Source organism: Macaca fascicularis, chromosome 10, assembly GCF_037993035.2.
Source record: "Macaca fascicularis isolate 582-1 chromosome 10, T2T-MFA8v1.1".
Lineage (NCBI taxonomy): Eukaryota > Metazoa > Chordata > Mammalia > Primates > Cercopithecidae > Macaca > Macaca fascicularis.
Window position 1 is genome coordinate 21,896,822 of NC_088384.1, and position 17,636 is coordinate 21,914,457.

Below are 17,636 nucleotides of genomic sequence, written 5' to 3' on the forward strand. Positions count from 1 at the left end.
GAACTGCCGTTGTGCAGTGTCATGGGGGTTATTTATTTTACAGATAAAGGAACTGGCTCGGAGAAAGTAACTTACTTGTCTGAGTTTGCACAGCCAGCGAATGGTGGGGCTTGGAAAGTCTAACCCAGGACTGTCCATTGTAAAATCAATGCTCTTGGCCGGCCACGGTGGCTCATGCAGGTAATCCCAGCACTTTGGGAAGCCAAGGTGGATGGATAGCCTGGGCAACATGGTGAAACCCTGTCTCTACTAAAATACAAAAAATTAGCTGGGCATGGTGGCACACACCTGTAACCCCAACTACTAAGGAGGCTGAGGCACGAGAATCATTTGAACCCGGGAGACAGAAGTTGCAGTGAGCCGAGAGAGTGCCACTGCACTCCAGCCTGGGAGACAGAGACCCCATCTCAAAAAAAAAAAAAAAAAAGATAAAAAGATAAAAGAAACAAAGAACATGTAACATTACTCTTCAAGCCAGAATCACTCTCCATAAATTATCAGTTTGATTTTCTTCATAGTCCTAACATGAGCTGAATTTTTTTTTTTTTTTTTTTTTTACTTTTTGTAGGGACAGGGTCTCATGTTGCCCAGGCTAGTCTCAAACTCCTGGGCTCAAGCGATCCCCCCGCGTTGGCTTCCCAAAGTGTTGGGATTACAGGTGTGAGCCACTGCGCCCAGCCTAAGAGATATTTTTGAACACAAGAGAGAAGCTAGGGAAATGACATTAACTCCAATACTCTTAGCCCAGAGAGTGGTCCTGCTCGCTCAGAGCTATGTGGGATCAGAGACCTTCTGGAACTCACTTCTAACGTACCCAAGTATTTAACTTTTCCTACCACCTGTGCTGGGGAGCAGGTGGGAAGCCTTTGGGGCTTTCTGACTGTAAAGACTGTTCCAGCTCTTGCCTCCAGGAAATGCCTCAGGCTAAGCTTGGGAGGGAGAACATTTTTCTAGTTACAAACAGCTTCTTGGTGCCAATCAGAGGAGGGTGTTAACCCTACCTTTCCCCACCTGCATGGCAGACCCGTCCAGGGAGCTCTGGGACTGGAGCGGGGAGGCAGCTCTCATTTGGCAGTGCCACCCAGGGACAAGTCCTCATTGGCATCTGAGGAAGGAGTCCTGGGCCACCAAGCAGAGGGGTTCCAGGCCTTGAGCCAGAGCTAGTGGCTCATGTTTCTCAGCTCTCTGTATTCACTATCTCTCTGGGAAACCCCCTTTTAATTTATGTACCCCACCTTATAAAAATAATACACGATTGATGCAGAAAAGTTAGAAATCTAGAAAATACAATGGCAAAGAAAAACAGCGGGATGCAGTGACTCACGCTTGTAATCCTAGCACTTTGGGAGCTCAAGTGGAAGGATCACTTGAGGCCAGGAGTTCAAGACTAGCCTTGGCAACATAGCAAGACCATTTCTTTAAAAAAAAAAAAAAAAAAAAAAAAAAAGGCTGGATGGGCACGGTGGCTTGTGCCTGTAATCCCACCACTTTGGGAGGCCAGAGTGGGCAGATCGCCTGAGGTCAGGAGTTCGAGATCAGCCTAGCCAACATAGTGAAACCCGATCCCTACTACAAAACAAAAAAATTAGCCGGGCATGGTGACAGGTGCCTGTAATCCCAGCTACTCAGGAGGCTGAGGCAGGATAATCACTTGAACCTGGGAAACACAGATTGTAATGAGCCAAGATCGTGCCACCGCACTCCAGCCTGGGCAACAAAACAAGACTCAGTCTCAAAAAAAAAAAAAAAAAAAGGCCAGGCATGGTAGGCACACCTGTAGTTCCAGCTACTTGGGAAGCTGAAGTGGGAGAATGACCTGAGCCCTGGAGTTTAAGGCTCCAGGGAGCTGTCATTGCACCACTGTACTCCTGCCTGGGCTACAGTGAGAATCTGTCTCCAAGAAAAAAATAGCCAGGCGCAGTGGCTCACACTTGTAATCTCAGCACTTTGGGAGGCCAATGCGGGCGGATTACTCGAGGTCAGGAGTCCGAGATCAGCCTGGGCAACACGGTGAAACCCCATCTCTACTAAAAATACAAAACCAGCTGGGCGTGGTGGCACATTGTAATCCCAGCTACTTGGGAGGCTGAGGCAGGAGAATCGCTTGAACCTGGGAGGCGGAGGATGCGGTGAGCCAAGATCACGCCATTGCACTCCAGCCTGGGCAACAAGAGTAAATCTCCGTCTCACCGAAAAAAGGAAAAGAAAAATAACGACTCACTCAATAGTTAACCACTTAATAATCTGGTGTGAAAGGAGCAAATTTAAGAAACCCTGTTTGCTCATTTGTTTGAACCTCCGACTGCGATGAAATGCAGCTCTCCAGAAGAATCCTTGAAGACAGAACAGGTTAGAGTATGCAACCGTCCCCGCCAACACCTCTTGCCTGAGTTATTAAGATTCCCTGAAAGATAAATGACTCCAGGCTGGGCGTGGTGGCTCACCCCTGCAATCTCAGCACTTTGGGAGGCTACGGTGGGCGGATTGCTTGAAGTGAGTTTGAGACCAGCCTGACCAATATGACGCAACCCCATCTCTACAGAAAATATACAATTAGCCAGGCATGGTGGCAGGTGCCCGTAATCCCAGCTACTCGGGAGGCCGAGATAGAATTGCTGCAACCTGGGAGGCGGAAGTTGCAGTGAGCTGAGATCACGCCCCTGCAGTCTAGCCTGGGTAACAGAGCAAGACTGAGCACAATGACTTACGCCTGTAATCTCAGCACTTTGAAAGGCTGAGGCGGGAGGATCACTTGAATCCAGGAGTTCAAAACCAGCCTGGTCAACACAGCAAGACTCCATCTCTACAAAGGAAAAATTTTAAAATTACCTGGGTGTGGTGACAGGCAACTATAGTCCCAGCTACTGGACAGTCTGAGGCAAGGAGATCCTTTGAGCCCAGGAGTTGAAGACTCCAATGACCCATTGATTGTGCCATTGTCCTTTGGCCTGGGCAACAGAGTGAGACCGTCTCAAAAAATAAAAATTCTTAAGACTAATTCCTTATGCATTTTTGTTTGTTCCGTTTTCAGATAAAGCTTTGCTACGTCACCCCGGCTGGAGTGGAATGGCACGATCTCAGCTCACTGCAGCCTCTGCCTCCCCGGTTTTGGTTTTTTTTTTTTGGAGACACAGTCTCGCTCTGTCGCCCAGGCTGGAGTGCAGTGGCGCTATCTCAGCTCACTGCAAGCTCCGCCTCCTGGGTTTACGCCATTCTCCTGCCTCAGCCTCCCAACTATCTGGGACTACAACGCCCCTGCCACCTCACCCGGCTTGTTTTATTTTTTAGTAGAGACGCGGATTTCACCGTGTTAGCCAGGATGGTATCGATCTCCTTACCTCGTGATCCGCCCGTCTCGGCCTCCCAAAGTGCTGGGATTACAGGCTTGAGCCACCGCACCTGGCCCTGCCTCCCAGGTTTAAATGATTCTTTTGTTTCAGCCTCCATGAGTAGCTGATATTTCCAGAATTTATTTGTTGGTTCTCAGTCTCACTGACATCAAGAACAAAGCCACGCACCCTCTCTGTGAGTGTTAGTTATTAAAGATGGTGCGTCGAGTTTTTTATTTCAGATGTTCAGATGCTCTGGAGCTGCTTCTTTCTGGTGGGTTCATGGTCTCACATGCAGACCTTCATGGTGAGTATTACATCTCTTAAAAATAGCACGTCCAGGCCGGGCGAGGTGGCTCACGCCTGTAATCCCAGCACTTTGGGAGGCCGAGGTGGGCGGATCACAAGGTCAGGAGATCGAGACCATGGTGAAACCCCGTCTCTACTAAAAATAGAAAAAATTAGCCGGGCGCAGGAGCGGGCGCCTGCAGTCCCAGCTACTCGGGAGGCTGAGGCAGGAGAATGGCGTGAACCCGGGAGGCGGAGCTTGCAGTGAGCCGAGATTGCGCCACTGCACTCCAGCCTGGGCGACAGAGCGAGACTCTGTCTCAAAAAAAAAAAAAAAAAAATAGCACGTCTGGAGTCGTTCGTTCTTTTCGGTGAGTTCGTGATCTTGTGGACTTGAGGAGCGAAACTGCAGACCTCTGCAGTAAAAGTTACAGCTCATAGAGCGAGTAAGAGCCCAAAAAAAATGAACAGCAGCAAGATTTATTGCAAAAAACAAAGCTTCCACACTCCGGAAAGCAACTCCAACAAGTTGCCGCTGGTAGGTTGGGGGGGGGGGGGGGGGAGGGGGCAGCCTGCTTTTATTCCCTTATCTGGCCCCACCCACATCCTGCTGATTGGTCCATTTTACAGAGAGCTGATTGGTCTACTTTACAGAGAGCTGATTGGTCCGTTTTGACCGAGTGCTGATTGGTGCATTTACAATCCTTGAGCTAGACACAGAGTCACAGAGTGCTAGTTAGCCAGATACAGAGTTAGCTAGATACAGAGCACCAATTGGTGTATTTACAAACCTTGAGCTAGACACAGAGTTCTGATTGGTGTATTTACAAACCTTGAGCTAGACACAGAGTGCTCATTGGTGCATTTACAATCCTTGAGCTAGACACAGAGTCACAGAGGGCTAGTCCTCCAAGTCTCCACTAGGTTAGCTAGATACAGAGTACCAATTGGTGTATTCACAAACCCTGAGCTAGACACAGAGTGCTGATTGGTGCACATACAATCCTCCGGCTAGATGTAAAAGTTCTCCAAGTCCCCATCCGGTTCAGGAGCCCAACTGGCTTCACCCAGTGGATCCTGCATAGGCGCTGCAGGTGGAGCTGCCCACCAGTCCTGAGCTGCACCTGCATTCCTCAGCTCTTCGGCTGTCGATGGGACCAGGCGCCACGGAGCAGGGGGCGGCGCCCGTCGGGGAGGCTCAGGCCGCGTGGGAGCCCACCTTAGCGGGAGGAGCTCAGACATGGCGGGCTGCAGGTTCTGAGCTTTGCCCCGTCGGCAGGCAGCTAAACCCGGTGAGAATTTGAGTGCAGCGCCAGCGGGCGGCACTGCTGGGGGACCTGGCGCAACCTCCGCAGCTGCTGGCCCGGGTGCTAAAGCTCCTCACTGCCCTGGGCCGGCGGTGCCAGCCGGCCGCTCCGTGTGCGGGGCCCGCCGAGCCCGCGCCCGCACCCGCACCCGCCAGAACTCGCACTGGCCCGCGAGCGTCGTGTGCAGCCCTGGTTCCCGCCCGCGCCTCTCCCTCCACACCTCCCCACAAGCAGAGGAAGGCAGCTTCGGCCTCAGTCAGCCCAGAGAGGGGTTCCCACGGTGTCGTGGTGGGCTGAAGGGCTCCTCAAGCGCCGCCAGAGTGGACGCCGAAGCCGAGGAGGCGCTGTGAGGGCTGCTAGCACATTGTCACCTCTCACTGGGACTACAGGCAGACGCCACCATACCCAGCTAATTTTTGTATTTTTAATAGAGACAGGGTTTCACCACGTTGGCCAGGCTGTTCTCGAACTCCTGACCTGAGGTGATCCACCTGCTTCGGCCTCCCAAAGTGCTGGGATTACAGGCATGAGTCACTGCGCCCGGCCCCTGCTTTATTGTTTACCAGAATGTTGCCCTCAAATCATTGGGAACAATTTAATATAAGTTGCAATCTTCAACCCCCAGAGTCATTCTCTACGTGATGCTGAAATCATTCATAAAAGTCTGAGACCGGTTGGGCGCGGTGGCTCACGCCTGTAATCCCAGCACTTTGGGAGGCCGAGGCGGGCAGATCACGAGGTCAGGAGATCGAGACCATCCTAACATGGTGAAACCTCGTCTCTACTAAAAATACAAAAAAATTAGCCGGGAGTGGTGGCGGGCGCCTGTAGTCCCAGCTACTCGGGAGGCTGAGGCCGGAGAATGGCGTGAACCCAAGAGGCAGAGCTTGTAGTGAGCCGAGATTGTGCCACTGCACTCTCATGAGACACCGTCTCAAAAAAAAAAAAAAAAGTCTTGAGACCAGGGATAGTGCCTCACGCCTATTTTCGTAGTGTTTTGGGAGGCCAAGGAGGGAGGATCACTGGAGGCTGGGAGTTTAAGACCCTTCTGGGTAATGGCAAGACCACGTCTCTGTGAAAAACTAGCTGGGCACAATGGCACACACACCTAGAGTCCCAGCAACTCAGGAGGCCCAGGTGGGGGAGCCCAGGAGTTCAAAGCTGCAGTGAGCTATGGTGGCGTCTCAAAAACAAAAGTCTTAGAATAGCCTCTGCTTTGGTTCAGGTCTTCTTCTTTTTTTTTTCTTAAAAAAAACAAAAAACAAAAAACAAAAAAACACGCAAAAACCAAAAAAACTTCTGAATAAAACTAAGTTTAATTTTTTATGTGTTTTTTTGTTTGTTGTTGTGAGATGGGGTCTTGCTCTGTTGCCCAGGCTGGAGTGCAGTGGCACAATCTCAGCTCACTGCAACCTCTGACTAACAGGTTAAATCGATTCTCCTGCCTCAGCCTCCCGAGTAGCTGGGATTACAGGCATGAGCCATCACACCGAGCTAATTTTTGTAGTTTGAGACAGAGTTTCGCCATGTTGCCCAGGCTGGTCTCAAACTCCTGACCTCAAGTGATCCACCTACCTTGGCCTCTCAAAGTGTTGGGATTACAGGCATGAGCCACCGCGTCTGACTGTGCCTGGCCTCCCTTAGGTCTTAATTTGACCGCAGAGCTGTACTATCTTTGGCAGGTCATAATTTTTCTAGGCTTCAACTTCATCTTCACAAAGATATGCCTCAGGTAGGAGAAACTGGACGATTTCTAGGGTCTCTCCTACCTCTCCATGGGTTTCCTGACCTGAATCTTCCTCCATCAGAGAAGATTCTGGATAATCCAGCTCTGGCTGAATCACATCAGGCTGTAGGTGAAAGATGGCAGACTGGTGAGTCATTTACCTTACCCAGGCCAGGCAGCTTCCCCAGCTACAAACCAGAGCTGCTGTATCCCTGCTCAGGGCTTCCCAATGTTCTTCTCTGCCACTCCCAGCCAGGAGGCACAGTTTCCAGCCAGGCTGCAAGGTCTTTAACAGCCATGGGCTCTAACCAGGAGCCAGGTATCAGCCTCCTAGCTACCCTCTCTGCTTTTATTCCCACCCACTTCCAATCTAATTGCCCCACAGTTGCCAGAGTGAAGTTTGTTTTGTTTTGTTTTGTTTTGTTTTTTATTTTTTTGAGACAGAGACTCGCTCTGTCGCCTGGGCTGGAGTGCAGTGGCCGGATCTCAGCTCACTGCAAGCCCCGCCTCCCGGGTTTACACTGCCTCAGCCTCCGGAGTAGCTGGGACTACAGGCGCCCACCTAATTTTTTGTATTTTTTTAGTAGAGACGGGGTTTCACCGTGTTAGCCAGGATGGTCTCGATCTCCTGACCTCGCGATCCGCCCGTCTCGGCCTCCCAAAGTGCTGGGATTACAGGCTTGAGCCACCGCGCCTGGCCCCAGAGTGAAGTTTTTATATGACAGAGCTTGTTGTTCCCTTGCTTAGGAAATTTTCAGTAGTAGCTACTCATTCTAATTTTGGTAAAATCCAGATCTTTTTTTATTTTATTTTATTTTTTTTTAGATGGAGTCTCACTCTATTGCCCAGGCTGGAGTGCAGTGGCGAGATCTCAGCTCACTACAACCTCTGCCTCCCAGGCTCAAACGATTCTCCTGCCTTACCCTTCCAAGTAGCTGGGATTATAGGTGCATGCCACCATGCCCTGCTAATTTTTGTATTTTTAGTAGAGACAGGGATTTCACCATGTTGGCCAGGCTGGTCTTGAACTCCTGACCTCAAGTGATCCACCTGCCTGGGCCTCCCAAAGTGCTGGAATTACAGGCATGAAGCATACCGCACCCAGCCCAGACTCTTCACTGTGACTTACAAGGTCCTGAATGATCTGGTCTCGTGTATTCTCCACCTTCAACCTCATCTACCTGGCCTCTTAGCTCCTGCAACACGGCAAGTGCTTTCCCCACTTAGGGGCCCTAAAACCTGCTACTTCCCCTGCTTTGCCTCTGATGCCCAACATAAGTGGCTCATCTTTGTCACCTATCGGTCTCAGCTCTTCTGAGGCTTCCCTAGACCAGCTGTCACTCCTGGTTAATTCCTCCATCTCCTTGTACTGCTTCCCAGAGCCCTTGGCTCAGTCTGTAATAATACAGGATGGCTTTTGGTGTCTTCCGCATAGGAGTTTAAGCCCCAAGTGCTATATTACCACCGTATGTCCTGCTAGCACAGTGCCTCACAGTGGCCAGCCAAACGCTTGCTGAATGAATAACCAGACATTTCTCCAACTCCTCCTCTTCACATTCCTGCTGCTCCAGCCTTCCAGCAGACTCATCTGGTTTTCTGAGTCCTTAGCATCCATGTCTTTGCCAACAGTTTCTTCCATGTGCCAGTATCTGTGACTGTGCTAACTGCAGTACAGCTCCTCTATTTTTTTTATTTTTTTTTGAGACGGAGTCTGGCTCTGTCCCCCAGGCAGGAGTGCAGTGGCACGATCTTTGCTCATTGCAACCTCCGCCTCCCCGGTTCACGCTGTTCTCCTGCCTCAGCTTCCCAAGTAGCTGGGACTACAGGCGCCTGCCACCACGCCCGGCTAATTTTTTGTATTTTTAGTAGAAATGGGGTTTCACCATGTTAGCCAGAATGGTCTCGATCTTCTGACCTCGTGATCCACCTGCGATGGCCTCACAAAGTGCTGGGATTACAGTCTTGAGCCACTGTGCCCGGCCTACAGCTCCTCTATTTTAAAAAATTTAATTTAAAAACATTTTTGGCTGGGCATGGTGGCTTGTAATCTCAACACTTTGGGAGGCCAAGACAGGAGGATGTCTTGAGTCCAGGAGTTCGAGACCAGCCTGGGCAACTATGGCAAAACCCTACCTCTACAAAAAATACAAAAAAACTAGCGGGGAGTGGTGGCGCACACCTGTAGTCCCAGCTACCTGGGGGGCTGAGGTGGGAGGATTGTTTGCACCCAGGTCAAGGCTTCAGTGAGCTGAGATCGCGCCAAAGCATTCCATTCTGGGTGACAGAGCGAGACAGAATCTTGCTGTCTCCCAGGCTGGAGTGCAGTGGCGCGATCTCAGCTCACTGTAACCTCCACCTCCCGAGTTCAAGAAATTCTCCTGCCTCAGCCTCCTGAGTAGCTGGGATTATAAGTATATGCCACCACACGTGGCTAATTTTTGTATTTTTAGTAGAGATAGGGTTTCACCATGTTGGCCAGGCTGGTCTCGAACTCCTGACCTCAAGCAATTCCACCTGACTTGGCCTCCCAAAGTGCTGGGATTATGGGTATGAGACACCATGCCCAGCCAAAAATTTTTTTTAGAGACAGTGTCTCACTATGCCCCAGGCAGGAGTGCAGTGGCACAATCGTAACTCACTGTAACCTTAACTTCTGGGCTCAAGTAATCCTGCCACCTCAGCCTCCCAAGTAGCTGGGATTATAGGCTTGTGCCACCATGCTCAGCTAATTTTAAATTTTTTTGTAGAGGTGGGGTATCTCACTGTATTGCTTAGACTGGTCTCAAACTGTTGGCCTCGAGCAGTCCTCCCATCTCAGCCTCCTAAAGTGCTGGGATTACAGGCACAACTCCTTTAATACTCCCCAAAATCCCATACAGTATGTTCTACTACCCCATTTTACAGATAAGGAAACCGAAGGTCAGCAAGTTCAAGTGCCTTTCCCTTGTGTATTAGTTCATTTTCACGCTGCTGATAAAGACATAACCGAGACTGGGTAATTTATAAAGAAACAGAAGTTTAATGCACTCACAGTTCCACGTGGCTGGGGAGGCCTCACACTCATGGTGGAGGGGGAAAGGCCCGTCTTACATGGCGGCAGGCAAGAGAGAATCAGAGCCAAGCAAAAGGGGAAACCCCTTATAAAATCATCAGATCTAGTGAGACTTATTTACTACAATGAGAACAGTGTGGGGGAACCACTCCCATGATTCAGTTATCTCCCAGCGGGTCCCTCCCACAACAAATAGGAACTATGGGAGCTACAATTCAAAATGAGATTTGGGTGGGGACACAGCCAAACCATATCACCTTGGTTCCCATAGCTAGAGTCAGTGGAGTGAGGATTCAACTAAGCACCTTTACAAACTGAACTCATCAGAGTGGAACGGTGGCAGGAGGCTGTGAGCCAGAGAGGTATGGCAGCTTACCAAAAGATACTCAGTAAGAGGCAGAATACACCAAGCTTGTCCAACCCAAGGCCCGCAGGCTGCATGCAGCCCAGGATGCCTCTGAATGAGGCCCAAACACAAATTCTTCAAGTTTCTAAAAACATTATGAGATTTTTGCACAAACCGTTTTGTCTTTTGTTTTAGCTCGTCAGCTATCATTAGTGTTATTTTATGTGTGGCCCAAGCCAATTCTTCCAACGTGGCCCAGGGAAGCCAAGACTGGATACCCCTGAACTAGACCCTAGGGTGGGGAGTGGCTAAGACCCCCAGGCCAGGGTCTTTCCCCCAGCTGAGGCCATAGTGCTTCCTCATGGCCAAGACAGTGAGTTATTTAAGAATGGAATTACTGGCTCAGAAGCCAAAGTTGACTGTAATATCTCCAACTCTGGCTCCTGTTTTGAAAAGCGGAATTCTTTGGAAGTTAATGGAAAACTCAAAATAGCAGACTCTGCCCTTGGAGTGTTTGCAGAGGGCTTTGAAGTGGTCTCAAATTACTGACAAGTGAAGATCAGGTAGAGTTAACAAAGCAACCAATGCAGAAGCAGGTCTCAAGGGCAATTCAGATTTATTTCCTGAGCATGCTGACTAAACATACTTCAAACACAGCAGAAGGTAAAGAGTCTTTTGCAGCGAACGGTGGTCCATGAAGAGTAACTTGAGCATCATCTTCAAGCTCAGCCTCCAGCTCTGGGCAAACAGCTGCTGGGTGGACCTGGTCCTTCTGGCCTCGATGGGGGCCTCCAGGGAACTACTTCTTCTCATACTTGTGCTTGATGTGTTTCCACAGTTTCTGCATTTTAAAGACAAGAGCCACAAACTTTGACCTTTGCCTCTCACATTTTACAACTACTCCCACTGCCCTGGTCTCTAAAATGAGCTTGGGAGAAACATATGCCATGTCCTGATTAAAAAGATACACTTGGCCGGGCGCGGTGGCTCACGCCTGTAATCCCAGCACTTTGGGAGGCCGAGACGGGCGGATCACGAGGTCAGGAGATCGAGACCATCCTGGCTAACACGGTGAAACCCCGTCTCTACTAAAAAAATACAAAAATTAGCCGGGCGCGGTGGCGGGCGCCTGTAGTCCCAGCTATACCAGAGGCTGAGGCAGGAGAATGGCTTGAACCCGGGAGGTGGAGCTTGCAGTGAGTGGAGATTGCGCCACTGCACTCCAGCCTGGGCGACAGAGCGAGACTCCGTCTCAAAAAAATAAATAAATAAAAATAAAAAGATACACTTGTGGTGGGCAAACTCGAAGCAATCCTATGCTTGATGCACTTTTTTTTTTTTTTTTTGAGACTCCTCTGTCACCCAGGCTGGAGTGCAGTGGCGCAATCTCAGCTCACTGCAACCTCAGCCTCCTGGGTTCAAGCGATTGTCCTGCCTCAGTTTCACGAGCAGCTAGGAATACAATTGTGCGCTACCCGGCTACTTTCTGTATTTTTAGTAGAGATGGGGTTTCGCCATGTTGGCTAAGCTGGTCTCAAACTCCTGACCTCAAGTGAGGTCCGCTTCAGCCTCCCAAAGCGCTGAGATGACAGGCGTGAGCCACCGTGCTGAGCCTTCATGCATAATTCTTGGCATTTATAAAATACTATGATGCTTTCAATCACCAGGTGAAGTAGAAAGGGGTGATTTTAATTTTATAGGAAATTCAGGTTGAGATCGAGGGAAGTGCCCCAAAACACACAATTATTAAGGAAAACAGCCTGGAAGATGTCTCAGTTCTTTAACTCCCAGGTATTACTGAAGAGGTTGTAAGTGTGTAGTCCCAAAATATTTCACCATGAGCCATTTAAAACATTTCCTGGGACCTAAATTGGCCAAAATTCTCATTCCCAAAAGCACAAGAGGTTGAGCACAGTGGCTCACATTTGTAATCCCAGCACTTTAGGAGACTAAGGCAGGAGGACAGACTGAGCTCAGGAATTCGAGACCAGCCTGGGCAACATGGTGAAACGCCATCTCTACGAAAAATACAAAAATTAGCTGGGTGTGGTGGCACTTGCCTGTGGTCCCAGCTACTCAGGAGGCTGAGGTGGGAGGATCACTTGAACCCAGGAGGTCAAGGCTGCAGTGAGCTGTGATCATGCCACTGCACTCCAACCTGGGCGACAGAGTGAGACCCTGTCTCAAAAAAGAAAAAAAAAAGCACAGGGAAAATGGGTGAGTTATAACAACATGCTTGGATGTCTCTCCAGATCAGTGGGAGTGGTCAGCAGAAGCAACTGCAAGAGACGGTACAGTGGCAATGCTTTCATGTGGGCAGGAAGTTGCACTGGTCACAGGCAGCATAGCACTAGTGGACAGTGCCTTCCCAGGCTGCAGAGTCAGTCTCAAATTAAAAACAAGTGAGTGGTGGAACAGGGCTAGATGTATAAGGCCTACTCCAATACAGCCATAATTTAGCGATATAAAGCATGCACTGCACCTAGCACAGTGCGTGATACATAAAAGTCAAAAATGTGTTGCCATTCCTACCTCATGCTTCCACTTTCTCCTGAGGAATGTAAGCAGTGATTACTTTTCAGTGGTGCCACCTACCAGGCATGTGGCACCCCGCTGCATCTCCTGTGATCCTCACAATAGTGCTCATGTTTCTACTATTAATATCTCCATCTCACAGTTAAAACGGAGTTCAGAGAAGAAACTTGCTCAACTTAATGCCACAGTTAAGTGACAAGGACCAGTGTTCCTATCCAAGGCTTTCTGATTTCATAGCTCCCACTCTCAACCATTAATAACAACTGCCTACGTGGGAAGCCTTGGGGACCGAAAGCGTCACCTGAAACTTCAGCCACGGCGTCTAAGGTGTCTAATGTCCTTTTCACGACCGTCGCCTGCTCAAATCTGCCCTTGAAACCCTGAGAGACAGGGGTCCCGTTTCTGGCCCTGACTTGCCCCTGGCTTCCTGTGCACCTAGTAAGTCCTTTGCTCTCACTAGCCTTTAGTTTTTGCTTCTGATAATGGACAAGTGGGTATGTGGGGTGGCACACAGCGATACTTACAACCCCTGTAAAGTGAGATATATTAACCTCGCTTAACGTTTTATAATTCACATCAAGCCAAGGGGACAGACGGCGGACTCGAGACAGAAGACGCCGACGGTTTACCCCTTACCCCCTTCCTGGTAAAGGTTACTGAGTCCCGTCCCACCTCTACTCCACTGTCACCCCTCAGGCAGGTCCAAGGTCAAGGATGCCACAGGCCCTCACCCCCTCGTTGATGTGGTCGTAGATCGCGTCCGCGCCTTGATCGAAGGCGCGCTCGAAGAATACGACGCCCACGACGATGGTGAGGGCGAAGGTGGAGTTCCTGCGAAACAGCAGGGAGTACAATTTCGAAGTAAACGCCGCGGCCGCCATGTTTCTTTTTTCACGGTCCAACTCGCGCCACCGCGCCTGCGCCGGGGCCGACCTCCTTCTCCAAAGGCCCTAGACGTGCAACACTTTATGGGATTTGTAGTACCTCTGAATCTCGGCTTTGGGTGTTTTGAACCACAGAGGTACGGCTGTCCTGGGCCTGAGAAAAAAAATCTCATAAGATCCATATCAGGACAACCCAAATAATCTGATAAAATTTATTACCCAATTTTTCCTCTCCAGAATTCCTGGCTGTTTGAATATGTTAAACTACAACTCCCAGAAGCCCTCGCGCGCCATCAACTTCCCCCCGCCCTCCGCCCCGTCCTGGCTTGGATTCCTAAAGCTCTCTGGGAAGGGGGAGCTGATGGCCTAGGCGAGACTACGAATCCCAGCAAGCAGTGCGCGACGTGGGGACGCAGGAGGAGGAGCCCGGAGCTGCCGCCACGGAGGAGCCAGGTACCTTCCGCCAGACGCCGAGGGGCGAGCCCTAGTCTCTTTTCCCCGCATTGGAAGACTTGAGCGCCTCCCTCTTTGTCCGTACGCCCTGCGGCGGGACGCACCATTCCTTGGGATGGGGAGTGGATAGAGGGGTGAGGGGATCTGGGTTCCCGAGACCCTGGCTCATCTCTTCACCTTGTCCCCTCCGTCAGCCCCAAGTCTAGGCCAGGAGCTGGAGCCTGTGGCAAAAGTCTTGTCCTGGAGGTTAAACCCTTCACGCTGGCTTAACGGCAGGGAGGGATCTGCCCTGCTTCCTGTTACTCTCACCCCTGGGCTTCGCACCCGGCAACCCTGGTCTGGAAGGCTGGAGACTTGGGACCTGCTTGGTATTGAAAAGAGCGGGTTTGGAGTACCTGGGACATTGAACAGATGTTTTCCCAGCGCCTGTTCTGGTCCCTGCTCTGGGGACCCAGCAGTGAACAAGTTCCTGCTCTCATAGAGCGCTCAATCTACTGAGTGGGCAGGTGGGGGAGGTACAGTGCAACAAACACATAGTGCTTTGGTTGACTGGAGAGGCAGTGGTGGTGACATTGCACCCTGGGTGGCTGCTCTGGGGGTGACACTTGACTAGATACCTGAATGAATAGTAGAGTTGAACAGGAAAACGTTGGTGCAAAGGCCTTGAGGCAGCTACAGTCCTGGGATGTTTGAGGGAAAGAAGTAGAGTGGATTATGAAGAGGTGGACTCCGGTCAGCTGATATCTGGCCTTGGAACCCACGTTACGGAGTCTTGTTTTCTTTGGTTTTTGTTTTTGATAAGTTGGTCTCCAACTTCTGTGCTCAAGCGATCTTCCTGCCTCGGCCCTGCAAGGTGCTGGAATTACAGGTGTGAGCCACCGCGTCTGGCCAGGGAGTCATGTTTTTTCCTAATTGCACTAGGAGGCCACTGAAGGGTTTTCAGCAGAAATGCGACAAGATTTAATTTGCACTTTAATGTCATCATCCTGGCTGGTCTATGGAGAGTGGACTGTGAGGGGGAAGTTATTGTTGTAGATCAGTTGAGGGAAGTTGGGTGATTATTTATTTATTTATTTATTTATTTGAAATGGAGTCTCGCTCTGTTGCCCAGGCTGGAGTGTAGTGGTGCTATCTCGGCTTACTGCAACCTCCGCCTCACGGGTTCAAGTGGTTCTCCTGCTTCAGCCTCCTGAGTGGCTGGGATTACAGGTGCCTGCCACCATGCCTAGTTAATTTTTTTTTTTTTAGTAAAGATGGGGTTTCACCATGTTGGCCAGGCTGGTCTCAAACTCCTGACCTCAGGTGATCCTCCCACCTTGGCCTCCCAGAGTGCTGAGATTACAGGCGTAAGCCACCACGCTTGGCCTGATGGGTGGTAATTTAGGTTAGGGTGTGGAGCAGAGCAGTGATCAGATTTGGGATGTAATTTGGGAGGTAGGGCAGACAGAGCAAGCTAGCAGATGTGTGTAGGGTGCACAGGAAAGAGGAATCAAGGAGGATAATCTAAGTTTTTTTGTGTGTTTTTTTTTGTTTGTTTGTTTTTTGAGACAGAGTCTTGCTCTGTTGCCCAGGCTGGAGTGCAGTGGCCATCTCGGCTCACTGCAACCTCTGCCACCCAGGTTCAAACAATTTTCATGCCCAGCCTACTGAGTAGTTGGGATTACAAGCAGACGCCAACACACCCACCTCATTTTTGTGTTTTTAGTAGAGACAGGGTTTCACCATGTTGGCCAGGCTGGTCTTGAACTCCTGGTGTCAAGTGATCCACCTGCCACGGTCTCCCAATGTGCCAGGATTACAGGTGTGAGCCACCGCGTCCAGCTGACATCTAAGTTTTGACCTCAACAATTTAAAATCAACAGGAATTATCTTAAATTCTGTTTTGTCCACGTCAGTTTGAGCTGGCCCACAGACATCAAGTGGAGGTGTCTAGAGGCAAATGAGGACACGGATCTGGAGTTTAGAGGAGAGGTATGAGCCTGAGAAGAGTCATCCGGATAGGGGTGGCATTCAAAACCAGGGACTGGGCTGGACATGGTGGCTCATACCTATAATCCCAGCGTTTTGGGAGGCCAAGGCAGGAGGAACACTTGAGGCCAAGAGTTGAAGACCAGCCTGCGCCACACAGTGAGACCATCTCTACAAAAAACAAACTAGGGACCGGGCGCGGTGGCTCACACCTGTAATCCCTGCACTTTGGGAGGCCAAGGTGGGTGGATCACTTGAGGTCAGGAGTTCAAGACCAGCCTGGCCAACATGGTGAAATCCTGTCTCTACTAAAAATACAAAAAAAATTAGCCAGGTGTAGTGGTACCTGCTTGTAATCCCAGCTACTTGGGAAGCTAAGGCAGGAGAATCACTTGAACTTGGGAGGTGGAGGCTGCCACGAGCCGAGATTGCGCCACTGCACTCCAGCCTGGGTGACAGAGCTCAAAGGAAAACAAAACAAACAAAAACCAGGGATTGGATTGCAGGCCTGGCTCTGCCTCTGACTCTGTGACATTGATCAGGCTTTGACTCTCTGGGCCATCTTGTAATTCATCTGTAAATAGCAACAGTAATACCAGGTTAGGGGATCAGAAGGTAAAAAGTGAAATGCTTTACATCCATGAGTTATCCTTACTGTGGTTTTTTACTATTTGCAAAGCATCCTGGGAGCCCCTCAGAGCAGGAAGTTGTGAGACTCTAGGGGAAGACTACTTAGGTCTTGCTGATCATTTCCAACCAATCTGGCTGATGGGAAGTTCAGAGGAGAGAGAATCATTTTAGGTGCAATGAGTAGGGAAGACCACAGGGAGTTAAAGGTGTGGCTTGTTTTATTTGGTTTTATTATGTTTTATTTTTGTAGAGACAGGGTCTCCCTCCATTTCCCAGGCTGGAGTACAGTGGCACATAATTCCTGGTTGTAATAATCATAGTTCCTTGCAGCCTGGAACTCCTGGGCTCAAGCAATTCACCTGGTTCAACCTCCCAAACAGCTGGGATTACAGCTGTGCACCACCACACTGCGTTGTTATTATTATTATTATTATTATTATTTTGAGAAGGGTCTTACTCTGTTGCCCAGGCTGGAGTGTAGTGGCATGATCATAGCTCACTGCAGCCTCCAACTCCTGGGCTCAAGTGATACTCCCACCTCAGCCTTCCAAGTAGCTGGGACTACAGGTGCATGCCACTATGCCTCACTCATTGGTTTTCTGGTTTTCTTATATATTTTTTGTAGAGACAAAAAAATTTTAGGGGTGTCACCATGTTGGCCAGGCTGGTCTCAAATTACTGAGCTCAACTGATCCACCCACCTTGGCCTTCCAAAGTGCTGGGATTACAGACATGAGCCATCTCCCCAGCCTAATTTTTATTTATTTATTTATTTACTTACTTACTTACTTTTTTTTTTTTTTTTTTGAGGCAGAGTCTTGCTGTGTTGCCCAGGCTGGAGTGCAGTGGTGCGATCTCAGCTCACTGCAATCTCCGCCTCCTGGGTTCAAGCGATTCTGTTCTCTCGGCCTCCCAAAGTGCTGGGATTACAGGTGTGAGCCACCGTGCCTGGCCTACAGCTACTTTTTAATTCCAAAAATATACTGATTATTACTCAATTTAGGATAAGAACATTAATACAGTGAATTTGATTTGCCCTTATGCTTCTATTTTTTAATTCTAAACTTTCCAGGAGTGTGACAAGACGCTTATCTAGTAAGAAAACAGCTTTATCCACT

The 17,636-nt window shown here is 49.7% G+C and overlaps 2 protein-coding genes across 5 annotated transcripts in view; one reads left to right on the plus strand and one right to left on the minus strand.

The window, feature by feature from the left end:
• Positions 1-10,647: 10,647 nt before the first annotated feature.
• Positions 10,648-13,488, minus strand: UQCR10 (ubiquinol-cytochrome c reductase, complex III subunit X). 2 transcript variants are annotated; one of them, XM_045363843.1, is made up of 2 exons: positions 13,315-13,488; positions 10,648-10,889 (listed from the first exon to the last, which is right to left on the minus strand). In XM_045363843.1, exons 1-2 carry the CDS (start codon positions 13,462-13,464, stop codon positions 10,848-10,850), a joined length of 192 nt encoding a protein of 63 aa, XP_045219778.1. In that variant the 5' UTR covers positions 13,465-13,488; the 3' UTR covers positions 10,648-10,847. The 2 variants fall into 2 exon arrangements, with proteins under 2 accessions (XP_045219778.1, XP_045219779.1); XM_045363844.1 differs by having other exon boundaries at positions 13,256-13,488.
• Positions 13,489-13,861: 373 nt separating this feature from the next.
• ZMAT5 (zinc finger matrin-type 5) overlaps positions 13,862-17,636 on the plus strand; it is a 31,122-nt gene continuing 27,347 nt past the window's right edge. The window contains exon 1 of one of the 3 annotated variants that reach the window (XM_045363842.3): positions 13,862-14,054. The gene's annotated coding sequence lies outside the window, so the exon portion shown is untranslated. Of the gene's footprint in view, positions 14,055-14,221; positions 15,892-17,636 lie in introns of those variants that run through there. The other 2 variants (XM_045363840.3, XM_065522299.2) reach the window with 2 other exon arrangements.